At 33.2% G+C, this 20,382-nt stretch overlaps 1 protein-coding gene across 1 annotated transcript; it reads right to left on the bottom strand.

Moving 5' to 3' along the window:
* Positions 1-880: 880 nt before the first annotated feature.
* LOC108903720 (2-hydroxyacyl-CoA lyase 1) lies at positions 881-19,353 on the bottom strand. Its single transcript, XM_018706003.1, has 8 exons — positions 19,171-19,353; positions 14,805-15,104; positions 13,982-14,129; positions 7,525-7,792; positions 6,377-6,674; positions 2,596-2,781; positions 1,976-2,211; positions 881-1,328 (listed from the first exon to the last, which is right to left on the bottom strand). The coding sequence occupies exons 1-8, from the start codon at positions 19,219-19,221 to the stop codon at positions 1,109-1,111; spliced, it is 1,707 nt and encodes a 568-aa protein (XP_018561519.1). The 5' UTR covers positions 19,222-19,353; the 3' UTR covers positions 881-1,108.
* Positions 19,354-20,382: the final 1,029 nt, after the last annotated feature.

Consider the following 20,382-nt stretch of genomic DNA (forward strand, 5'->3'; position numbering starts at 1 on the left):
ATGATTGGTTGAATTAAGTAGAGCGCCCTACAGTCGACGTTCTGTGAACGAAGCATTAGACCTTTGCCCGCACTAGCTCTATCTTTCTCGCACACGTTTGTGCGATTGCCGTTTACATTGGCAAAGTTAGGGCGAGTCCAGAAGGTACGTAGGTTGTACCAGCAATCACTTCTCTAATCGCAGTAACTTTGCAACAAAATATTAGCACAGATTTTTCTCATCAAAACAAACAAAAAGGAATTATATGCTTTTTAAAGATAAATAAATGCTCCATATCCCTTCAAAGACTGGAAGTGAAACAAATTAATAAGTTAAGAACCATTGGAGAAAACTTAAAACTTAGTACATTCTCCGAGATATAATGAAAGAACCAGTGCCATTGGAATTAGGAAGGTTTGAATAGTTTAACTGTCAAAAACAGCTATTTGACGTTGAAGAAAATTTTTGGTCACGGTCTAAATATTTAGAAAATGTGGATCACGTACAGGAAAAATAAGTTCATAAAGACTCTATTTTTTTCACAGACTAGGTACGACATGTTCAATGGTAATGCTTTTGACATATTTTTCATAAAAAATAAATCGGAGATAATTTTTTGGGAATGTTAGCCATAAATGGAGGATGCACGTTAATGACTGATCAGGTATAATGGATTTTTATATGTTCACGTAATTTGAATATTAAATCAATCAATCAATTACTCTTTAGTTAAAGCTGATTTTATGTTGTATCCTTCGTTGATCTGTAGATGCTGATAACCAGAATTACAAATATATTTATTATTATTTTAATTGTCATTTTTTACTTAAGAAATAGTCCCTTACTTATTTGGAGTTTACCATAAACATGTAAAAGGGTTTAAATAAACTCTGTTCAGTAGTCCCTCAAAACACATTTTTAATTCAGTTCAATTAAATTTTATTAATTGTCAATATCAGATATCTATGTACTATACCTTATCTAATATAATAAAAATAAGATACACTTTCTTAGGAAACATCGAATTTTAAGAGCCCAACAATTTTAATTAAACTCACAATCGACAATACACCAACGAAAATAATTCAATAAAAAAAATAAGTAATATACAACAATACACCGAACAATTCTACAATTTCGATTCCGTCAACCAGTTGAACGTCTGGGGCTTCCTATCAGCAGTGGGGTTGATTATGACGTTTACAATAGTTGGCCCATCTTTGATTTTTAAAGCTTCATTGACAGCCTTCTTCAATTCAGGAACGGTTTGTACAAAGAAACCTACCCTGCCGAAAAGACTCATCATATTGTCGTAACGGGTTACACTTGATAGACAACCTGGTGGTGTACTGAAACAGATTTTCTTTACTGACAAGTCTGCAAAAATCTGAAAATTTTTATAAACTAATACTAACTTTCAAACTACTTAATTGAAAAATAAGAAAATTGACAAAATGAGAAATAAAAACAAACTACTTAAAAAGTCAAAGAAAATATTCGATAATAAATCTATACATTATAATTCATAAATCATATATCATAATATATGAGGTGTTTTAGCTGACCTAATTGTTCCTAAAGCTAATTTAGCATTATTTTCGATTTATTCAACTGTATAATATTTGTATTTTAGATAAAAAAAAATAACTCGAAAATTATTAGTTTTCAAATATAAGGGATCTTTTTTGCCATTGCAAATGACATGAACTTTTAATATTTCCCAAATACGGATACAGTCGTGTCGAAATTCTTTGGTTCTTTTTGAGGTTGTTGCCCAGTATCTCCACCACTGGTTGATATAATTATACATAAATTTAGCAAATTTGTACCTTTATTTGATTAAGTCGCCATGTAATTTATATCCGTCAAATATTTAAACACTCTGTAACTGGCAACTTTGGACTAAGGTATAGTTGGCCTAATTATCATATTTTGGTATCGAGAATATTTGGTAGCATCTTTCATATAAATACACCCTATGTATGTAAGTACTTACACTTTGGTAATTTCTCCACTTTCCTGAATATCTTTGAAAATCTCCGGCTCCATACCGGTGTATATACCAGAATTATTAACCACAACCACGGTGATGGGTAACTTATAACGTACCATCGTTTCTACTTCCATACCAGAAAATCCGAAAGCAGAATCACCTTCTACGCAAATCACTCTCTTATTGGGTTCGTAATGCCTGCAATATAGAGCGGCTGCTATTGCAAACCCTGGTCCAACCTGGAGAATACAATCTACTTTACATTTTTATAGAAAGAATATCTGCACACGGAAATTATTGTTTGTTTCGTTCTCTAAAAATGACTATAAAGCGCAAATGTTAGTATCATTATTTTTTTGAAACTGTGCTTTAAAATAAAAATTAAATCTATATCACAAATATCAGTTAACCGTCGGTTAGTTCGTAAAGTAATTTGAAAAGAAACACCAGTGTAGTTAAAATAGCTCACAGTTAGTTTAGTAAAGGATGTTTCTAATGACTTTGATCCGCCTGTTATGTGTTTTAAATTTGTTTCATTGTACTCATTTGGAACTAGCAATAAAAATGTACCTGCACTTCTAATGTAGGATATATAAGATAAAGTAAGTAAAAGCAATTCTTACACCCATGGTTCCAAATGTTCCAGCATCGAGCCTATGCCGTGGTAGATTATTGAACAGCATAGATCTTCCTATATCCATAGTGTTCGCACCTTCGCTAACGATTATGCAGTTGTCAGGCAAGGCTTCGTATAAATTGTGGAAGACTGCATAGTAGTTCAGTGGAGTTGATACATCTGCTGACATAGCCTGAAACAACGGGGTGTAAATTTCATTGACCACCAAGATCACCAAGGAAAATAATATGTTTTATATACAGGATATAAGAATGATGTTGCGAGAACCCGATTTCCTTTATCAACAGAAAAACAAGGGTAACGTTTTTCTTCTAAAATGATTTCTAAGAGTAAATGTCTCCTAATGACGATTCCACTGGTTAGATTTTGTTCATGATTTAGATCTAGATGTAGCTGCTACCCAAATAGCACAAATTGTTCCAAGGCCCATTAATGTACTCTTAATGGCGCATATACCAACACAGTGGCCGAATGTCTTCACGACATATCTTTTCGTATATTATTTTGCAATATATGGAGGATGTCCCATTATTAGTTTAATAGAGTATAACTTTTTGGGACATCCCTGAAATGTAGTAGTAGAACATTCTCTGTTTCGTACCGACAATTATCATCTTTTTGTCTAAAGGTATATCGTATACTAGGCACACTTCAGACTGTTTGGTCGTAACATTCAGAACGTTTTTCCATATATTATAACGTTATTCATCAGAACAAATGCCAAGAGGAAATAATCAATGCATAGGTATGTGCTGCAAGAGAGGATAACTGACACGCAACTTGTCCTGTTCTTGCACTAGTCTATAACACAGGATAAGTGTTTTTATGTTATAGTTCAGTTTCTATTAACCACACAGATTCCATATATGCACAATATTATTTAAAAAAAACTGAACTTCTCTCTCGTCTTCAATTGAAGTGTATGATATAGTGATGCTACAGTTTCTCTTGTTTGCTTTTTTCATTGTGTGATATTTGATTAGGTAATATTTGGAAAAATATCAATAAACAGGGAAAAAACTAAAACTGTACCTACCACAAATAAATAGATAGATAGATATGTAGATTCTTTATTACCTGCTTAGCTATTACATCATGAAGATTCGTCATTATAGATCTGCTATACTACATAACAATTTTAAATAAAATCAGCAACACATATAACAATTACAATTGACATGTATTACCAACAGTAAGTCTAGTCAGTAAATTAGTTATCATTTAGAGTAGAAAAAAAGTAAATATGTATATACACACATAAATACATACATAAACGCACACATACATACATGCGCACATATACACACATACAAAATAAAACACAACACAAACTATGCTATAATACAACAACTCAACAGTTAAAAATGTTAAAATTTATGCTTAAGAACATCTTCAAATTCAGCTATATTGTAAACAACGGAGTCCAAAATAAAATTTTTTACATGATTTTTAAATTTATTTAGAGATAAGCTCTTTATATACAGTGGTAGCATCTTATACAGGCGAGACCCTGCATAATCCGGGGATCTTTTGTAAAACTGTGCTGAACTTTACCCAAATAAAAGTTTGCCTTATTACGTGTGCCGTGATTATGTATATCTGATACTACTTTATAATTATCTTTATTTTTGTGTATATATAGGAGCAGTTTGAATATATATATCCCCGTTACAGTTAAAATGTTTTTAAATATCTCTCTGCATGACTCCTGCGGTTTCAAATCGAATATCAACCTAATAATTCTTTTTTGAATTACAAATATACGCATTATTTCAGTTGCCTGTCCCCACGAGACAATATTATAGCTAATTACAGAATATGCCATAGCATAGTAGATACTTAATAAAGCATAATAATTTAAATATCTTTTCAGCGAGTATACAGCATAGAAAGCCTTATTGAGCTTACTACAAATGCACTCAGTTTGATTTTCCCATGTTAATTTTGAGTCAATAGACATACCCAAAAAATCAATATAATCGTTCCATTGAGTATTTAAATTATGCATAAACAAGCCGCCCTCTAGTGGGGATTTATACCTCTCAGTGAACTCAATAAACTTTGTTAATAACTTGAGATAATAGCCTGAGCCTTTCAGTCGACCCAGTTGAGATGATCTGAGAACAGAATGGATTGTTTCAAGTCACAAAAATTAAAGAGATATTAAAAAAATCCAAATATTTGAGTGATTTTCAAAGATCTCTGACTAAGAGGAAAATGGTCATAGAGATAATCAAAAAAAGGAAATTGAAGCTTCATGTTTCTAGTATTCGGATCTGGAGTTTAAAATTTTTTAGCATCAGCGGTTTTTGAGTAATTATAAGAAAACCAACAAAAAAAAAATTCCAAAAAATTTACTTGTATTTAAAAGACTAATTTTATTTTGGTAATTTCACCATAAAGCTCTTAAATAATTTAATTACGTTCAATTTGAGCGGTTCTGGAGTTATCGCCGATCAAAGCAAGCAAAGTAAATAATGATCGCACAGAAATTCCAAGTAGAGTTTAGAAAACTGCATAATTATTGTTTTTTTTTATAAAAAAAATTTTCGAAGTGAAGATATTGGTAGGAAAAATGTAAAAAATTGCATAATTAGGGATATTTGAATAACTTGGCATAACTTTGTATATAATCGATATTGCGATTTTGTTTCCTAATGCCGGAATGTTTTTTGTCGTTTTTGCTGTAAATCAATATAACGGGTAATTTTTCACTTTTTATTCATTTTTATAAGTTGAAAATAGTTTTATTTAGCTATAATCCATATTTTCCTCATAAGAAGAACGTTAATTAGTATAAACAAATAAAAAAAAATTAATTCTTCAGAGCCCTAAATTTCGGAAAAATGATTTGTGTGGGATATTTGTAATTCAATCATTTTATTGTTCAACTTAATTGTACTTAAATATATTTAATATGATAGTAAAAACTGAAATAATTCAAAGAATTGATGTTGTGGGTACACATGTTGCAAGTGACCCAGTTTTAAGTACAACGTCAATAGGCGCCATCTTGGCGCCGGCCATCAGATGTGAATTCATATACCTACCACCGACTTCAACCACAGGGCACTCTCCAGCAAACCCTCAAACCGACAACATTACTTTTTCTACACAAGCTTAGTTTTCAATAAAAAATAGTTTATTTGTCCCGTTGAGAGAGCGTTTTATTCTTGCTGTACAGCGAAAGCAACCCTCAATGTATAAACATACATAAATATATTCTACTGTCACTTCCTAACATCAACCATGTCTTCCTGGGAAAAATGTTGGCGATAGGCTAATTTGTATGAATAAGATACCCTTCGGATCTGCTATATCCCGAAAGATCCTCAGAGTGGCACAAATGGATATAATATAAACATACCATATATCCCTGGAACATGCCGTGGAATATTTAGAAAATATCCTGATTTGTAACATAAGAGATCCTTCAAACGTCCCATATCCAGAATCGCTGGGGTAGGGGAGTATTCCAAATATTATAAAAACATGTTTTTAACAGATTTGTGTTGTTTGGATTAAGTACTGGAAACAGCATTTTATTCATCAAAAATTGTTTCATGTCCATTCTTTGAAGAATCGCAATATCCTTAAGAACCTTTTAGGGAAAAACGTTACTCTATTTTTTTTGTTTATTTTAAAAAGAGGAAAATATACATACTATGTATAAAAATGATCAATAATGGATTATTAAAACAGCCTTTGAATAATATCTGAATAAGATACCTTTCAAAATTCTTTATATACAATATTGTTAAACTTACTTGCACAATTTTCTTATTATCCTGACATTTCTTTTCCAGTTCCCTCCACCACTCGTTCTGGCTACTAAATACGAACTTATTCCTTTGGAGACCTTCTAGAATCTGAGCAACTGCAGGTTTCATGTCACTTTGAATAGCAACTTCGGACTTGACGCTATTGTGAAGCTCTTCCGCACAGATGTCGATCTGTATTACTTTAACATCTGGGGAGAATCTCTGAGGTCGTCCAAAATGCAGGATCCAATTGAGACGAGCTCCCAGGAGAATTATCACGTCTGCCCTCTGTAACGCTAAGGATCTAAGAAAAAAACACCCTAGGAAATATGAGAAAACCTTTTTTGTGAATTTGATTGCCTATTCACAGTTAATGCCTAAGTTCATAGCATTTTTATTTAAATACAAATTTATAGATTTCAAATATACAAAATGCAACATAATACAACAAGATCTAATAATAAATGCACCATTTTTAATTCTTGATTCTTGAATAAGTTTAACGGTTTGGAAAAGAAGTCCAGCCAGTTTCAAAGGGCAGTAGAATATTGCACAAAGAAGGATCAGTATGGATATAAAAACCATTTACTAACTTTTAGGATCGTTTTTTAACGTGTACTGCAGACTCTTGAAACTTCTGAATCATCTGGCTCTGGTAAAAGACTACCCATGTAGATTTTATCAGGAGAAAGGGGTGGTGGCATTCCGTATGTTATGCGAGTATCAAGACCTGACAAGGGTGCGCAGATTATTATTCAGAAGAGAAAAACCGAAAGCTGGAAGCCACCTCATGGCTTTGGAGCCTAGTTAAGAAGCTAAAGTTAAGTGAGGAATTCTAAGGTCATGAAAATCCACAATAAGGATGGTTGCAATGGAAAAGGATGATGTAAATAATATTAAACAAATATTTTTGCTTAATTTTTGAACTGTCCTAAGTTAAACAGCTTAAATGGTTTACATCAAAGTCAGAAGATCTTCTTGGACGTAGAGAACTATTTAAAATAAGAAAATCATGTTAGTGATTAATACCTTCTCGATGTCATCTCGACAAAAAAATTGAAAAAGCGCTCTGAATCTACGCATTTGCCTAATAATTCGAGATCATTCACTTTTACTGATATTATTCATATTTAAGCAAACACGTGAGCTGTTACCTGGCAGATGCTACACATTTTGGTGACGTATCTGGAATTACCCCTTTTCCCATTGGCGTAGCTAAAAATGGCAAATTTGTGGAATCTATCAGTTCCCTCACTTCTTTTTCTGCTCTTGCATAGGCTGCGCCTTTCCCAACTATGACTAGAGGCCTTTTAGCTTTCAATAAAACAGCAACAGCTTCTTGTATAGCTCCTGGGTTGGGATAGATGATTGGCGCAGCTGTTGGTCCATATTGATCAGGAATTGAATCCACAGGTACGCGACCTGTATAAAGATTTTATAAAACACAAATTCCGGATAATTTATAGGTATAGCGTCTGATGCCCATATCTATTTCCAAAATTCACAAGAGCTTAGTAATATTATCACATTAATATTATTTTTAAGTATAATTGCAGATAGGGTGTTAAAAATATGTAAAACAATTTTAAAACAAAAACAAAATCTTTCTAACGGGTTGAATAAATGAATTCAAATTTGGTACATTTCTTAAGTTTATGTGGTCGATGGCGATGATAAAAAAGTAACTTTTTGAGCAGTTCTTGACGGTATGCGTATGACAACACAAATTGTCAACAGATCACTTTTGAATAATGCTCTCATTGAAATGGAAAAAAAGTTCCTATGAATATGTTTGATACAGGATTTTAAAATTAAAAAAGTGGATCATAAATTGAGAGGTTTAACAGTTTTATTTCATGCAAAATACATTGTTAGAGGTGTTTAAATTATTTTCCCTGCATGTCAGTGCAGGCTTTACATCTTAAATGCATTATGTTTCACTTAAATATACCGGTTTGGAATACACCAAGCTTTTAAGTAAAAACTTCAGGATAATCAGGTTAGGTGACCTAGGTGGATATTGAAACAGTGCACCACATCCAATGCACTTTTCCTACTAAATTTCTATTTTCAAAATGTTAATCTGACGTCAATGTCTGGTCTGAATCTTATATTTGTTGGATGTAGTAGGGATATGGTATCTGTTTTCTAAGCCGCAATCCCCCAAGCGATATTTTCATGGTGTTCCTTTTCTTTCCAAATTTTGCACTGTTCCGGAGCAGTCTGGTAATTATTTGAGCAAGAGGAACTGGCACGTCTATACTATACTATAAAGTGTATGATTGCCTCTGCCATTTCTGTATTGTTGTGCAGTGGTATTTTTTTATGATTTATTAAATAAATGTGTAACAGAAGCAAACAATGAAAATCAAAGAACACTAAACCTTTAACTAATGAACTTATTTGAACCAAAAATGGAAACAATATAAATAACATACTTTTTTATAAGAACACACGATCAAAAATAAACTTGTGCTTTCGTAAAATTTGTTGTTCCAGGGCTACTCGTTCAGAAAATGCTATTATTTTTAAGGAAACTTCAGTGACGTAGAAATACAAAGATACCCCTGAATCTCTGCCGCCCTTGAAATATCTCATTTGTTTTCGTGATGTTCAAATCGCGCTGACCTATTTGAAAATATCCTGTACCAAATTTGTATTCATTTCGTCAATCTATTTGTAAGATGTAAACAAAAACAAAATTTATTCCCATATGTTCGTATGAACTTTCTCCTTATTTTTTGAGCACATTTTGCTTTTAATTTTTGTTAACATTGTGAACACCCTGTGTATATTGATATGTATGTATGTACGAATAAAATTAAATTCCCTCAACTGCCATGATCTATCTTTAATTTTTCTCGAAGTAAAGTTTTTACAACTATTTACTTATAAATAAAACATTTCATTTCAAATATATTTGAATTGCAAAAAAATTAAGATAGAAATAGAAAATAAATTAGTCACAGTTCAAATGTCAATAAATACGGTGAATATTTTACCAATGCAATGCTGTTATTGCTACGACTTAATAACCATAATGCTGCTATTATAAATATCAGTTTTGGTAATATTTATAAATTAAATAATATTTGTGTATACAAGGCGATTTCACTTTAAATACAGAAACTGCAGGTCTAGATTCATTACCAAAAAATAAGTAGAATTTGTTCTATAAACCTTTTTCCTGCGTGACTCGGTCTTCGAGATATAGGGTGCCGCCCCATTTCCCCAAGTAATAATGTTACATTCAGATACTATTACGCTGAATGAATGAGAAATGTTTATTGTTGTTGTTTAATAGTAACAGCCGCATAGAAGATATTTGGACTTGTTTTTACGTTTTAATCAATTTTCCTAATAAATTAATCCGTTTATTTTATGAAAACCTTCTGGTTTTAACCAGTGACGTACAACTAAAACGTCCGGCAACTTTGCCTAAGAAAATAATACGCTACTGGTGTTTTTTTGTAAAAATAATTTTATTTCAAGAAAAAATATCAAACTAAATAATAAAATTATCAAATAGGTCGGGTAAGTAATTAAATAAAGAGTCCTACAACAATTGTTCAAAACGAAATCCTTCCGCATCGATACACTTTTGACATATTCTAATCAGGCTATTCATAGAGGAACTTATCATGGCATGATTTTTTCCTGAGGAGATTACAATTTTCGTCTATTCTTTGTCACAATTCGTCTCGTGTTCATAAGCTCAAGATGGATTGCTGCTTCAGGAATAAATAAACAAAGCTAGTTATAATACTAAAACTAGATCAGCGTAAAGCTTACTAACTGATAATGCAGACAAAAGAATCAATTTTTGCAGATGGATTTTAAACAAATATGAGCATGTGGACTAAATTTGCGCATTATGGTCGGCTACTACTATTAAAAAACATCGAGAAATACTCATTTATACAGGGTGGTCCGAATTTTATGCAGGAAACTTCCAGGGTAAGATCTCTTTAAAATAATAGGTGTTTGCCTTATAAACATAGGTCTGGAACGGCCTCGTTTTAGAGATATAGGGTGTTGAAGTTGTTAAAAAAAATTAATTTTTTGTTTATATCTCCGGAATCTATTAACCGATCTGAACAAAATTTGGCACAGATAATGGATGACAGTAGGCCTTGCATCCTCTAAAATATGAGCTCTAAAGGATCTACCAGTGGTGTAGAACTGGACAGGGTCACCCTTTTTTTATAAAAAAAACCTACGCCACTGTATTTTTTACAATCTATTGTAACGGATTTATATTCTAATGTACAAAATACGTAAAAAAGGTAACGTGAATTTTTTCCCTAAAGTTCACCGTTCTCAAGTTATTCATACGAATACAATCTCCTTGTGGCGGATACTTCTAATCATAATATTACAAGAATATTTATGTTTATGCTTAAAAGTAAGTGCAATTTGTAAGCACATCAACAAAATTCTTTACACTCGTCGTTTTCATCTTTTGGGTTAAAACGATATTTGGAAAATCACAACGGCGGCGCAATGAAAGACACAGAAATGAAATTTTAAGAACATTAGGGTGAGTAAATCGAAAATTTGAAAAGTTCTATATAAACATGGTAGAAATCCGTACTATTTACAACCTGTGCAAAATTTACTTCCGGGAGAAGTAGACACACCTGAATTTTTTGTTAGTGGTTGTTTTAAAGTCAGAACATAATCCAGAATTCCTACTAGAAATACTTTGGACCGATGAGGGTACGTTCACAAGGCGAGGGGTAGTGAATTTTCACAATATTTGGTCACAAGAAAATCCTCATGAAAATCGGACAAGATCTTTTCAACATGAATTTTCTGTGCTCGGAATAATTCGGACCTAATTTCTTGTCACCCTGTCTAAATTCCCAGCATTTCTAAACTTTCTAGAAAACCATCTATTTGAATTATTAGAGGATGTTCCATTAAATATACCACAAAATAGCTGGATACAAATGGATGGTGCTCCTGCGCATTTTAGGAGAATAATACAATAATGGCTTAAAAATTATATGGGGCGATGGATAGGTTGAAGACCAAATGCCAATGTCAACCATAATGGTGCAGAGAATCCAGTCTCTTGGCCAGCCAAATCGCCAGATCTAAACCCCCTGGACTTCTACGTTTGGGGTTACCTATCTGAAAAGTAAAGTTTACTCTACTCCACCACAACTACTGCAGCGAATAGAAGAGGGGTGTAATGAATTAAAAGAAAACCACCACATGATATTAGTTAGGTAATTCCATTAATCATTAATAGAAATTGTCAGAAATGTATCGATGTGGATGGTTCGCATTTTGAACAATTGCTGCAAATACGTAACGTTAATTTCATTTCTTGTTTAATTGTCGTTGCTTGGTAAATGTATTTTTATTATTATTTTCATTTAAATTGTCCTTATTTGTAAAGATAGTGGATTAAGCCTCCAGGAGAAACTAAAATACACTAGGAACACTACCTCACAGGTGATGTGGAAATAATTTTGTTGATCTGCTTACAAATTGCACTTCCTTTTAAGTATAAACATAAATATTCTTGTAATATTATGGTTTGAAGTGTCTGCCACAAGGGGTTTGTATTTGTATGAATAACTTGAGAACGGTGAATCTTAGGGAAAAATTTCAAGTTACCTTTTTTACGTATTTAGTGCATTAGAATATAAATCCGTTACAATAACTTGCAAAAAATACAGTGGCGTAGTTTTTTTTATAAAAAGAGGGCGGCCCCTGTCCAGTTGTACACCACTGGTTGAACCTTTAGAGCTCATATTTTAGGAAATGTAAGGCTTACTGTCATACATTATCTATACCAAATTTTATTAAGATCGGTTAATAGATTCCGGAGATATAAACAAAAAATCAAATTTTTTTAACAACTTCAACACCCTGTATCTCTAAAACGAGGCCGTTCCAGACCTATGTTTATAAGGCAAACACCTATTATTTTAAAGAGATCTATATGCCCTCGAAGTTTCCTGCATAAAATTCGGACCACCCTGTATATTTAACGTAACAGTACCTAAATTTAATATTATTTCTACAAAAACTGCCAGTGGCGTATTTTTTTCTATGGAAAACGGAGTGGCACCTTCAGTAGTACGACTAGTACGCCACTGGTTAATGCCACGATGTTAATATTACATTTGCTAAAAGTTTTAATTAAGATAATACGCTGTAGTAAATTTCATTCAAATCGTTCAGCGCATTATAAAAGTAAGACAGAATATATAATTTTTTATGGAAAAAGTCTATAGAACAAATTATTATTTTTGACAACTAATCTATTCCTGCAGTTTCTGTATTTAAAATGAAATCACCCTGCATATGTACAGGACGTTCTGCTTAAACACTGACCGATTTTGGAAAATTTATTTTTATAAGACAGGTCTTGTGAAAGGTTGTCAGAGGTATGTCCTATTTATTTTATAATAACCAACTGCAGTTATTTTTTGTGCTGCTATTAGTTTTTTTTTTAAAAAAATCGGTTGAGCCTCAACAAAATTTCATCATCCTGGTCATCCTAATAGATTATTTAGATAGTAGTAATAGTAAAGGGGCGGCCTCAGCCTGGCAATTAGGCCACGAGTGGGCCCTTTTTGCCTTCTCCGCCGTCCCATCACCTAACCACTCTCTGCCTTTGACCCTCCTCTAACCTACCCGACTCCCTAATGAACGCCAGGATTTTGGTCCATGGAAGATCTCTCACCTTAACCCCTTGCAGCTCTTCAGCACCAAAGACTTTATGTCTTATTCTCCCAAAGGCTGCACACTGTCCCAGAAGGTGGACAGGGGATTATTTAGATAAATGTTACTCAAACATTACCGAAGAATGAAAAAAAAATATTTAAATGCCTTGTCCACAAATCTTTGTCCAAATATGTACATATACAGGTTGTTCAAAAAGTTTGGACCTCCCCCCTCTATCTCAGAAAATACTGCTCAAACAAAAAAATGGTTAGGACAAAAGTTGCAGGATTTTGAGTGAGAAATCCAACGGTGACCTTGATCATGAACTTCAAGGTCATTTAGCGGTCAACCTGAAAAATGTTAATGGAACCGTATATTTTTGAGCCCGGAAATGGTCACAGTATTTCCAACAGCCTGTCTCATCACCGGAAAAATTACCGAGATATTAGAGTTAAAAGTGCGCAATCAAACGGTGACCTTGACTGTAACCTGGAGGTCGTTTAGTAGGTACGAGGTCATAACAATATCACTATCCGATAGCTACGAAAATTTTTGGCGTTAAATTTTTTTCGTAAGAGCATTATTAAACTTAAGTTCTTTGCTTACGTTTGACGTTACAGTTACCTTTAGGTCGTGGTCAAAGACATGGTACAGGTCATTTTTGAATTTATTAAAAATCGACTTGACCTGTAAATGATCTTCAAGGTCATGGTCAAGGTTACCGTTGGATTGTTCACTCAAAACCCTGCAACTTTTGTCCTAATAATTTTTTTGTTTAAGCAATATTTTCTGAGATAGAGGGGGGGTTCCAAACTTTTTGAACACAGGGTATGAAACTTACTGTATATTGGTACACTATACAAAAATTGGTTATATTTGCATTTCAAATTCTGTTTGAAGTATAAAGTACAGTGAATTTATATTTACCTGATAAAATGTTGGCTGGAAAATCCAAATATGCAGCTCCTGGCCTGCCATTTTTAGTCAAACGAACTGCTTTTTCAACGTGGAGGGGTATCAACGAAATGCTGGGAGGTCGTGCTGAATATTTACAGTAAGGTCTGGCAAGTTCGACCTGAAAATTGCATTAATGATAATAATTTCAACCACATGTATCATTTCGCATTCATTTACAAAATCTTGGGTATTAGGCTTAACATATTGTTAAAAAATTAATGAATATAATTTTTGAATGTTTTTTGGGAATATTTAAAGTTTGTCTAAAATCCTGGTGTTATTTGAACTCAATAGAAAAAAGAGTTGCAATTGCAAATTAACATACCTTGAAGAACACTCAGAAGTTTAGGAAACAATGTAGTTATAAAAAAACGTTCAGAAATTGCATGTGTTCGTTGTTAAAAATTGGTGTCAGAAGTGGGATAATAAGATATATGTGCCCAAATTATTAAAACACTACAGGGATGTATTGCAGAAATTGGTAATTTAAATATTGAGCTATCGTAGTAACAATTTGTTGAAAAGAGGTTACCAATAATACTTATCTAATTTTCGAATTGAATAAAATGTCGAAGTTGGTCATGAATTTGAATTAAAAAGTGAATTAGACTTGCCTTCTAGGCTCTTTCGTGAGTTGTGTCTAATAAAACGTCTTAATTCAGACAGCTGCATAGCGTATAAAACAAAATTACATCACATACATGTATTTAAAACTTTCCTTTAAACAAATTTTTAGAAATAAATTGAATTAGATTTACTTGGGATTGTTTTTACCTTTCGTCCTTGATTTTACCTGATTACACTCCTGAAATCCTCCAATACCCTCGTGATCCTGTGCAGCTGATCCTCCGATAACCAGGACCGGCCAGCAGTTGATTTGGGCGTTAGCCAGACCGCCGAATGTGTGAAGCAATCCAGGTCCGGACACTACCAAAACTGCTCCAGGATTCCCTGTCAAGTAACCAATCGCTTGAGCTGCGTAGCAAGCCGCTTGTTCGTTTCTCATGCCTATGTAATGTATGTCGGCCATTTGTAGAGCCATACTGAGTTCTATGACTGGGTATCCTATTATTCCGAATACATATTCGATACCCTGCAACCAGGTACATATTTTAAGAAAATATTTTCATGATATTCTTTTCAATCTATTTTTTTTGTGGTAAAAGCTCTCCCATGGAGCAAAATTCTAAATGAACTGTTTTATTATTAGCTCAAAAACTATTACATTTACGAAAAAATTTGTTTCAAATAAATCAAACAATTTAAAATTAAATTTTTAAATGTCCATATTGGTGGTAGAAAAAAGTTTCCCAAGAAATTACTTGCAAGGTGATTACTTGTACCCCTTGCAACCAAAGGGGAAGATCAAGAAATTATCCAGTTTTTTCAATGATAGCAAATGTATACGTAATTTTAATTTTGTAAGTTTCTTTATATTTAAGGAAGTTCATAAAAACAAAAATTTTCCCTCCCCGTTTGAAGGGCTATGAATCGGCAAAGAGAGAACGAAGAGATTTTTCCTAATGAAAGAATCCCGAAAGACCACCTTCTTAATTGTTTCACAACTTACTTACAACCTGTTTATGTAAATTATCATAACAGACTATCTACGAGAAATATCCACAAATTGAAAGTACCTACTGAGACTCTGATGCTCTGTGGTTTTTGTTTTCGACAAAGTTGGCAAAACTGCATTCAATGTTGGGAGTAGAACGTGCGCTCATTTGTCTCAGTCAGTTGAGAACTGTTGTTGTAGTGGCGTGTTGAAATGAGTGTCCCTATTCTGAATCCCGCAAGCTGCGAGGTGAGGGGCGTAATCCGGTTTCTTATTGACTGCAATGTGACTTGCAACGAAACCTGGGTGGCTCACTGATACGAAAAAACACTCAATGCAGTGGCGACATCCGAAACAATTTAAAACCGTTGTTTTGTTTTGTCCTAAAAATCATGACAATTGTGTTTTGGGCCCATAAAGGGATTCTCTTCATTGCCCCCAGGGGGAAACAGTTAATGCTCCGTGATACTGTAAAACCCTGGAAACACTAAGGGGGGCGATAGAGAACAAAAGAAGGGGAATGTTAATGAAAGGAGTGTGCTTGTTGTAAGACAGTGCACTTTTCCACACAGTCAACGCCACTCTTGGATTCTCTCGCTCGGAACATCATCTACTATCCCGCTCGCAGCCCTGACCTGATACCTTCTGATTTTCATCTCTTCTCTGAAGGTGTTTCTGGGTGGAAAAAGGTTTTCTACCAATGATGAGGTCCATGGTTCTGTGAAACAATGGGCCCGAGAAATGCTTCCTAAGGGCACAGGGACCCATTGAAGAGGGAGGAATGGAAATCATTTTTTTGCAATTTCTCTCAATCGCGTTGTGATAAATGAATGAAATTTGGTATACACAGCTAAATTTTGATGAGCAATTTGATGGACTAATCCATTTATTTCCACAGGGTCCATTGGGGTGGGTACGGGGGGGCCCTTGGTACTTTGCGTGTGTAACTTTTTCATCTTTGACTTTTTAACAAATTGGACAGCAAATTCCGTTTTCCCGAACTGTTTTACGTTAAAAAGGTACTCTTGTTTCAAATCGTTATCTTTAACGGTTTCTGAGAAAATCGCTCTTGAATTAATCCCACTTTGGTCAATTTCATAGTAATTTAAACAAAAAATAATAATAATAATTTAATACGTAATCAGTAATACACATTATTGATGTAGAACAATTATGATATGATGATTTGTTTATGGCTTTTGCGATGGTAATGCTGCGCGGCAGAACGCGAGTACGGCAGAAGGTTTCCAAACAGAAGGCTGACATCAAGGAGGACATTCCTCACTGTATTCCGCAATTTAGCNTAATAAGCCTTCGCTGCCAAAAATGATTTCAATTTCTTCTTCAGAATCTTAATAGGTAAAGCACTAGTACTGTTAGGTAACTTATTAAAAACTTTTATTATAGAGTGAGGTATATTTTTTTGGATGTAAGTAAATTGAGGTACATTCGGCGTTAACACATCTTTATTCCTTGTATAGTACGCGTGTTCTTTTTGGTAGCTGTCGAAGAAGGATCTGTTTTCAGTTACAAAGATGATTGCCTGATAAATATACAAACCTATTAATATGAGCACGTTCTTAGAAATGAAAAGATTCTTGCAGGATTCTCTTTGAGTCATATTTAAAATATTCCTAAGACATCTCTTCTGCAAAACAAATATTCGTTTCGCATCAGAGGACATGCCCCAAAAAATAATTCCATATTTAATTCTGGATTGTATATAAGCAAAATATGCCGAAAAAGCTGCTTCAACATTAATATTTTGAGACAATATCTTTAACGCTTAACAATATTGGGCCATTTTCCGCTCTAAGGAATCAACATGGTACCTCCAATCCAGACGCGAATCAATTGTGATTCCCAGAAACAACAAATGATTTACTGATTTTGGCTCATTAACCGTATTTGCAAGTGGTAGTTCGTGACCATTTCCCCTTGAAAATGTTAGTTACCTACTTGTTTCAATACCTGACACCAAGATAGATATTTCAAGAAAATTTACAATTATAGAAGAAGGATGTTGCGTCAATGCTGTTGAAATATGCAAAAAATATATTTCTCTGCGCCCAATTCTACTAACACATAACAGATTCTTTTTAAGACACATCAGTCAAAAATGTACTTTTCAACCTGTTGGAATCAACACATTGGCGAAAGTACCCTCAATAGTTGCTTCATTCCTGAATATAGCAAATCCAGAAGCATATACTGGCCATTGTATGAGGCGCACTTCAACAACTCTATTGGACAATAAAGGTGCTGATCTTACAACCATCAAACGGCATGGTGGATTGAAGAGCTCCTTATGTAACAGAAAGTTATGTTGAGGAGTCTATATCTAACAAACTTGATATTGCAAGGAAAATTCATGAAAAATATAGCTGTTCCGTACAAGAAGAGACATCCGTAACTTGTGCAAATTGTTCACAAACTTCGGCAGATGTTATGCAAAAATGATGGCAACAATGCTACAAGGGTTGTTATTAACGGAAAGGAAGTTAAGTATGATAAAACAAAAAACGAAATGTTTATTACTATACATGTAAATACTAATGTAAATAAGTAAATAAATTAAATTTGATTTATTATAGGTTTATTATTTTTTTATTATTCTACTAGTGAAATAAAGTTACTTTATTCCACTAGTGCATAAAGTATCACTTTAGATGGTTCATATATGTGGATAGAAAAAGTCCGCTTATAAGGTAACTGTGGGTAAATGTATTTTAATATACTAATATAACAAACGTTTTAGTCCTATAGTATGCATATAATGCAGTACTGTTGACAATCTTAACCTTTACAAAACTGTAATATTACAAAATGAATTATTTTTTTAAAGAAGCAGATAATGTTATCATTTTATAGTAGAACTAAAAATAGTTTATAACTGTAAGTTCTTATGTTACTGTTTAAATTCATAAACTGTAACAGCAATTTTAAATGTGGTATCAAATTAGAAATAAAATAAGGTAGTTGATAGTGGTTCCATCTGTGAGTCTGTGAAATTCTTTGTAACCTAGTGCATTAGAAATCTGTATTGTACAGTGTTGTCAAATCACTCAGATTTCTTGTGAACTACATATTTCTTAAATAGGTACCTTTAGTATTTTGTGAAATATTACATTGGAAGGATTTATATAAAAAATTTAGTCATAATTACAATTAATTATAGGTAATTAGACAATATTTTGCTGTCGCCAATATATTTCTATATTAATTACTACAATTTTAAAGCAAAGTACATATACAATACGTGACTTTTTATGAATTAAGTGTTATTTTTATTGGTGCTTGAAAATAAACTACGTTTTAGATAATATTTTCACACATCAAATTCTTATTAAATCTAAAAAACACCATTGTATTTGAAATATGTTTCCAAAAACGTTGAGAAATATTCATTTTGTGCTAATTAAAGTACACTTGACAACATGACCTCTAATATGGATTTTATTAAGTGTGGAATGACCTTGCCCTGACAGAAAAGAATAATAACAAACTGTAAGATACTGATATTTGGAATACCTGGTGATTTTTAATATCAAAGATAGGTACGATACATAATATCTGAAATGTAGTATTAAAATAACAGTCTTACCTGTTTCTTCAGAGCTTGAGCTAAAACATTATTTCCGTCTATATCCTCCATTTTTGTTGATAGTTGATGACGGAACACTGTAAACAACTCACAACCGTGCGATATACTAAACTTTAAAGTGGCATAAAATGGATTTCATGATAACATTGATTACTCGTAAATAATTATAAATGGAAAACATACGAGTAGTACTTCAATCATATCGGTTTGTCAATCAAAGTCCGAAGGTACATTAACTGTTTTAATTTTTTTTACTGAAGGAATTGATAATTAATGACTAATTGTATGTATATACAGGGGTACGTAATCCAAAGTGGAATTATTAGCACGTTTGCGACAATGATAATTGTTTATAAAATTTTATTTTGGGTTGCAAAAAGATAATTGTAATTTTAAAGCAAAGTAAACAGGGTGTCCAGGAAAATGCAATACTACATAGGTAGGCAGTGGCGTAACTATACCGTTTGAGGTCGTGGAAAATTCATCTACGTAAAGAAGAACCAACGTTATAGTTTTTTTTTAATAAATCGCCACGTGAAGTACATATAAGCGTTATTATAATTAGTTGATTTTCTAATAATTTTTAATTTAAAGAGCGTATTGAATCACAATTTTATTACCAGAGCCCGCGCCACAAAAGAAGTCCTGCGGCGAAAATATGAACTAACAAGAAAACTTAACTTGATTTCTTTTAGCTACCGCACTACGTCTACAAGTGACGAGTTATATCACCTACCCGATGCGTTCTACAACTGGGTGATATCTTTTTCTTACAAATGCGTTCAAATCTTGATACATTTTTTTGTTTAATTTGTATATGTACTTTAGTATGTAGGTAACAAATTAATTGAATACAAAACTAATAAATTTTACTAAATGTTGTAATAATAAATGTTAGGATCCTCCTGTGATCACGGCCCTTTCGGGCCCGAGTCCCCCTCCGGCTAAGGGCCCGTGGCATTTCACTCTCCTGCCACCCTATTGTTACGCCACTGCACGTAGGCGTAATAATTGATGATTGACTTAAAATTAGATTAAGTTCCCCTGATTCAATATTGCTTCCTTAAAAGAGGGATGATCTTCAGTTTTTTTTCTATTACATTTCCATCTGTTTTTAAGATCAATTATTATAACTTGGTATTAGTCCAAGCATTATAGAGAAATGCTTACAGAAATAATTACCTGGACAAAAAAAATATGACCGTACCTATA

Source organism: Anoplophora glabripennis, unplaced genomic scaffold (genome assembly GCF_000390285.2).
Source record: "Anoplophora glabripennis isolate ALB-LARVAE unplaced genomic scaffold, Agla_2.0 scaffold63, whole genome shotgun sequence".
Classification (NCBI taxonomy): Eukaryota; Metazoa; Arthropoda; class Insecta; order Coleoptera; family Cerambycidae; genus Anoplophora; species Anoplophora glabripennis.